This window comes from Alligator sinensis, unplaced genomic scaffold (genome assembly GCF_000455745.1).
Source record: "Alligator sinensis unplaced genomic scaffold, ASM45574v1 scaffold865_1, whole genome shotgun sequence".
In the NCBI taxonomy this organism is placed as follows: Eukaryota; Metazoa; Chordata; order Crocodylia; family Alligatoridae; genus Alligator; species Alligator sinensis.
Genome location: NW_005842146.1, coordinates 26,096 through 32,364, shown reverse-complemented (window position 1 = coordinate 32,364; position 6,269 = coordinate 26,096). Strand labels below are relative to the sequence as shown.

At 43.7% G+C, this 6,269-nt stretch overlaps 1 protein-coding gene across 1 annotated transcript in view; it reads right to left on the bottom strand.

Annotated features, from left to right (window-relative positions):
* The window catches only part of NRG3 (neuregulin 3), a gene marked incomplete at its 5' end in the record, with an annotated part of 1,100,334 nt that extends 1,094,069 nt beyond the window's left edge, over window positions 1-6,265 (bottom strand). The window contains one exon of the mRNA XM_006025422.1: window positions 5,725-6,265. Within this exon, the coding sequence (XP_006025484.1) occupies window positions 5,725-6,265 (541 nt within the window). The remainder of the gene's footprint in view (window positions 1-5,724) is intronic.
* Window positions 6,266-6,269: the final 4 nt, after the last annotated feature.

Sequence of the window (6,269 nt, the reverse complement as noted above, 5' to 3'; positions counted from 1 at the left end):
TGAACCCAGCTTTCCCTGAAAAAGGAGAATGCAATTAAACACCTGTTAATCCCCTTGGGGACAGCGAAAGAGAAAATGAATAAGGATTTCTCTCTACTTTCCCCTTGCTTTTCTTTGAATTTTCCTATTTTTTCTTTTAAGCATGTTTCACCAGAGGAACCTAGAAACCTAGTGAAAATAGAGGAAAACTCTTGCAATTCCCCCTCTTCTCTCCAAAAAAACACAGAAAAACTTGTCCTCCCATTTGTATTCACTGCCTCCAACTGATTAACAATCCACTTAAATTGTTATGCTTCCTTTGCAGGATATGAGCATACTTGCTGCTTTCAGCACTTTGAATATTCCTCCTGTGAAAGATCTTGTTTCCACCCCTCATGTTCTTTGCTTAACAACATGGAGGAGCTTCACATCTAAATTTATCATTACCTTCCAGGTGTGTATGTTTGCATCTGGGAGATGGGTAATGCAGACTAGGGATTTGTCTGCTTGAGAGTGAGGCCTCAGTAAAGCCTCAACCTGACGAAGGGTTTTTGAACCCGAAAACTTGCTTAATAACTATTCTCCAACCATTTGGGTTGGTCTAATAAAAGATATCAAATTCACCCAAGGAACCTTGTCTGCCTATGTCCTTAGACCAACACCGCTACAACCCAAACCCCTGCCTCATTAAAGGGCATTCTGGGAAATGTAGTCCTAAACTTTGATAAAGGGCCCCCTCAGCTTTGTAAGGGAAGGTATGTGGAAAAAAATCACCTCCCTCTACTGTATTTAATAGGTCAAACGATAGGTTGCTAGCATGGTACAAATTGGCATGGTGCTTCATGGACAATCTTTAGTTCTCGAACTTTCATCTTCTGACTATATATCATCTTCATATTTTGTAATGAAAAAAATATACTTCTCAGTTTATGATGATCTCAATAGCAATTGGTGAACAAATATCCTCCACCTGTCCTGTAGAGGGACAAAACAGGAATGAAAATGACAAACCAAAGAAGTGGGCCCTCAACCTAAACTGCATGCTGTATTTTGGCCACAAATACAACCAGCTGCAAGGCCTACCAAGAGTAGATGGTAAGTATACAAACACAGCTGTTTGAGGAGCTTTGTTGCAAAGCTGTGCAATGCAATAATTTCATACAAGGATATGAAGTATTAAGAAAAAAATCCATAAAAGTATGCAATGACTAGTCCACACATGATAAGTTCACTGAGTCAAATGCCTATAAGCATGTTCCATTAAAGCTTCCATTGTTTTTATTGATAAGTTTGCCCCCCCACCACAGTTTCAGTGATGTTTTATATTATATTTCAAAATAAGCCATTAGTAAAGTTATTCAACAGCACATTGTGTAGAAGTAACATGAAACACCTCTTGGAAGCCAAAATACTAAATAGAAGGGTAAATCCAAACCCACAAGTGTCTATTTTTGCTGGATATTTCAGTGGATCATGTAATATCTAATCACATGTCCTGCAACTACTGCAAGGAATAGAGTGGGAAGAGACAGGTGTTTGCCTTAATTTTGAATTTTAATATTATGTGTGCTTAGGAGAGACCATTGCCATTGTGTTAGGGTAATATTTTGTGATAAATCCATACTTTATTAAGAGCATTGTGTGTCAACACATAGGAAATATATTGCTTGTAGAGTTACTAATAGAAATAATTATGCTTAGAAACAAAAAGTGGAAATCTTCACTTGTACCAGAGATCTTGGGGTAGGGCAAAATAATGAATAGTTCTGCATGGCAAAGAAAAGTCAACAAGATTAAAAGGCTATACATCATTGTTTGAAACATTCCCCACTCTTTTTTTCGTATAATTTAAAATCAACATACTTATGGGCATTTCTTTAAACATCTCAATGTAGTGTTATGAACAGTGGTAATTGGAAACTGTCTATAAACACAAAATGAAAATGGCAAGTCTAATACTATCCAAATTGATTGAAACAGAAAAACGCAAAAAAAAAAAAAAAGCAGCATGCAAAGAATGCAAATCAAATTAAATTTATTTCAAAATTACTTCCATTACTTATTATTAGTGTGCCTAGTCCTTAAGAATATGGTTTGTTGGTTTGTTTTTTACTGGGTCAGTGGTTGAGAAAAAAAAATTCTAAATAATAGATCTCAGGGTTTAGCACCATGCCCAACACCATAGCAAAAGAAATTTCATGTAATTTTTGTTGAAGACCCTCCAATTCCATTTCCTAAATGCCATCCTCATTTTGAAAAACAATACATCAGTAAAACATACAGCTTTTACCAAAATGTCATTGATGGTGAAAGTTCACCTACTAGGCTTGTTACTTGAACTGATGTTGTGCATGACAAGCAGATAAATGACATATCTTGCATAATTGATTAAAGCAGAAAGAGAGTCTCATAATCCCATAGTAGGGCCAAAGGAAATCAAGATATGCTCAAGTTGCAGTCTGTACTCATAAAAAGAAACTCTCAATTGGATTTCACAAAAGATATTGATTAAGAGTTCTGTAACATCTCTCTTCTTTGTTATTAGGTATTATTTGAGCCAGAGCTGAGCTCCTCTATGTTGATCTGTGCTCATTTGAAAACTTTGTGCCTTCTCTTGCAATTTCAAAGATGAATTCATGTATGACTTTTACAAGTACAAGTACAATATATCAGTGATAACACTACTGAAAAATGCAAAATATCGTGAAAAAATGCAGATTGGAAAATCAGGATGCAACACTTTAGAAATGAAACCAAGCACTTGATAAAAATAAGCCTTGCAGATATTTTCAGTTAGTAGGTAGGTTCCTTTAACCTACAAGTTACACAATTACCCTGGATCAAAGACTGATTCTTACTGAACAAAGATATCTGAAATGTAATGGGTATCATGCGTGTGTGTGTGAAAGACAGAATTGATGGAAAACTAGCTTAGTCAGAACCTGAAGGATCCTCATGGAGAACTTTCAAAACAGGCAATAGATAGCTTGTCTATGAGCAAAACAACCGAGTTATTTTCAACATAAGCACCCACAAATTAAGAGATTTCACATTTCCTCAAATGAACACACACAGAAAGAAAAGACTATACCCAACACACAGATCAGGTACGCATAAATCCAGGTTTCTGAAGAAATAAATCTAGATTTGCCTTCTGTTTTCCGAAGTGACATTTCCAGCCCAATATTCCCACAGGTAGAAACGATTTAATAAACTGCAACATAAAGCAACCTGAATAGAGGTCCACTTGTACTTGTGCTGTTGCATCTGTGTGTGTGTGTGTGTGTGTGTGTGTGTGTGTGTGTGTGTGTCTAAACTGTGAATTGCTAAATAATCTGTGGCCCCTGCCTACGTGTGTGCCTTTCTGAGGCAGAGAGGGTCACACAAGGGTCTACACGGTCTTGAAAGCCAGGGCACCAGCCTTGTCATATCGTATTTGTATTCACATGATACAGTGGGCATCCATGCCTTTCATTTTAATAGCAGCTGGAGCAATAGGCAAAGAAGGAGCAGGCAGCTCAGCCCAGAAACTGAAGCTGAGATCTTTTTAAAGAGGCTCCTTTTCTCTCCAGACCTGTTAGTCACCAGCACCAAAGCGAGTGGCAGATGCAGATATTTGGTTGTAGGGTCACACTATGTCGGTAATTCATGAAAGAAAAATGACATTTTCTTTTCCTTCACCCCAGCCGCAAGTTGATACTGCAGCCTCAGATAAAAGATTACAGGCAGCAGGAAAGTACAGCTGTGGGCCATTAAAAAAAATCCACATGCCCTATAAATTCAAATCCCTTTTTTAATGTAATCTATTTAATCTTCTGTTGGTGATCATCTGTGCTCAGTGTGTTCAAACAGGGTCATTTTTTTTTTTTGGCTGGATTTGCACTTCTTGCCGTTCACTCTCTAAAGGAGCTTTATTTAGGAAGGGGAAACACCCAGCTCTAAGTGCTTCGAGCCATCTACCTATAACAAGCCCTGCTTATAACTGCATGTGATTCTTGACACCATTTCCAACAGTCTTGAGCTGGGGTGAAGGATCCTGTTTAGTATTAATCGAACTCTACCTTCTCTGCAGAAAGCATTGCATGGAGAGGCTACAATTGCAGTGACCTCCTCTTTGAACCCCCCCCCCCCCCCCCTCCCCTAAAAAGAGAATAACCCCTAGGACTAAGAAACAAAAACAGATTGCAAGACTACCAGATAGCATTTAAATATGGGCAGGATCCCATGCAGCAAGCTCTGAGCGTGCAGCATTTCAGTTCCACAGAAGTCGATGCAGTTTGAAGCGCTGCTAAAAGAATTGATCATTGGGGCATAGGATACAAAGGAGAGGGGGAAGTGGCTATTTTATATGTTGCCCCATATGCAGGGGAGGAAGAGAGGGGCATCCTTTCCACGGGTTTCCCTCCCACTTCATTCCTCTGATTGTCTTTCACCAAGCGAGGCAGGCTTAGAGGGCTGGTCCCTCTCGCCTACCTTTGGCAAACAAGGCGATCTCGCTTCCCCTTCTCATTTAGTGACCCTTTCATTTCCTCCGCCCCCCGCCCCCTCCCAATTTCCAATTTCCACGCTGTGCAGATGAACGCTTCACCCCGGGGCTTCGCAGCAAATGTGTCAGGAAGAAAAATAAAGTTTCAAGCACTAACTGCCCCGATCCTCCGCAGATCAGCATGCGAAGGGGGAGCCCTGGGCTGTCACAACCGATTCACATGGTAACAATCAATTGAACTGACGTTCCCAGCAGAAACCACTAAGAGTGACTGGAGGACACCCAGGTCCTGGCTGCCTGTGCTGCACCTGGGAAAGCACACCAGGCTCTAATCCGGTACAATTCACCGTGCACAAGTTGTGCTGTGTTTGTCCTAGATAACCTTCACGGAAGGCTAGATGTACCCGATCCACATTCATTAAAAGCAGATGCCTCAGGCGTGTGGTTTGGTGGGTGGAAAGAGCCAGCCCCCAACCAGGGCAATGCAGCAGCCCTCTGTTTCTAAAAGCCAGTCACCCCATGGCAAGAAGATGCGGGGTTGTGGCTGGCAGAACACGGGGAGAGGGGACTGGATCCTGCTCCACTGTTTGTGCATATTCATGGCATGCTCTCGTTTTCCTTGCACATGGGATTGACAGGCATTATTGTCACCAGCCGAGGAGCCAAGGGAAGCAGAGATTTTTTTTTTTTTAAATCTCATTTTGCCTTAAAAGAATGGGAAGGGGGAAAAAAGAAAATAAAAAGAAAGACCATGGTACCACTGCCCACGGAGGCAAAGGAAAAACGCCCATTGTCATCCAGCCTATGGATGTCACAAGCTTCAAGCCTCGATCTTCCACCTAACTTCATCTCAACAGCCCCCGAATCGATGGCAGCCCCTTTCCCAAATGCAGGGTCCTCGCTCATTCCTACTGGCGGCTGATTTATTAACATCCCTTATTTACCTTCCTTGGACCGACATGGGGAGGGGGGAGGGGGGGGAGGGACTGCTCCTTCTCCTTAAAATACAGCGAGCTACCTCCATCTCAAATGGCTGCTACTGTCTCAACATCCATCACACCAACAGGGAACCTGCCTTCGGGGGATGGGGAGAAGAAGGAGGAGAGAAAAAAAAAAAAAAGAGGCAGAAACTTGATCCCAGAGCTCCCCGGCATTTCTGCAGTGGCAGCAATCGCATTGCAAGCCCCTTCAATCGGCAGCCCAGGCTCCTGGCACCATGCAGGAGTGCCCAGGGGCAGGGGAGCCGTGCCTTTACTTACGGGATTTGGGGGTAGTGCTAGTTTCTGGCGTGGTGGTGGTGGACTCCTGGAAGGGAGATAAGGTCCAGGACGGAGCAGAATCGTGGACATAGATCTTATAGGAGGAGGTAGCGTATGCCGCAGTGGGCCAGATGGGCACCGGCGGGGTGCTGGGGGTCCCGGGCAGCGGGCGGGAGGTCAGGATGGTGGTGCTGAAGGGAACAGTGGTGGAGAGGACGGTCGGGGGGGCCGCTGTGTGCCGCACAGTGGTGGATCTCGGGCTGGCCCGCATGGGCACCCGGGTACCCGGAAAGCGGGTGGGCGCCCTGGTCATGGTGGTTAAGCGGGTGCTGATTCTGTTGGGTGTCCTTGAGGTGGCGGCGGCGGCCGTGGTGGTCTCCATGCTCTTGGGCGGGGTGGTCGGCTTGGAGAGGAAGAAAGGGTCCTGCCCGATCCCTTTGGAATCCATCAGCTCGTTGGGGACGTAATCCTTGACCGAGCCCACCACGATCCACTTGAGCAGCATGAGGCTGAGCCCCAGGCCGATGAAGCCGATGAAGAGCGGC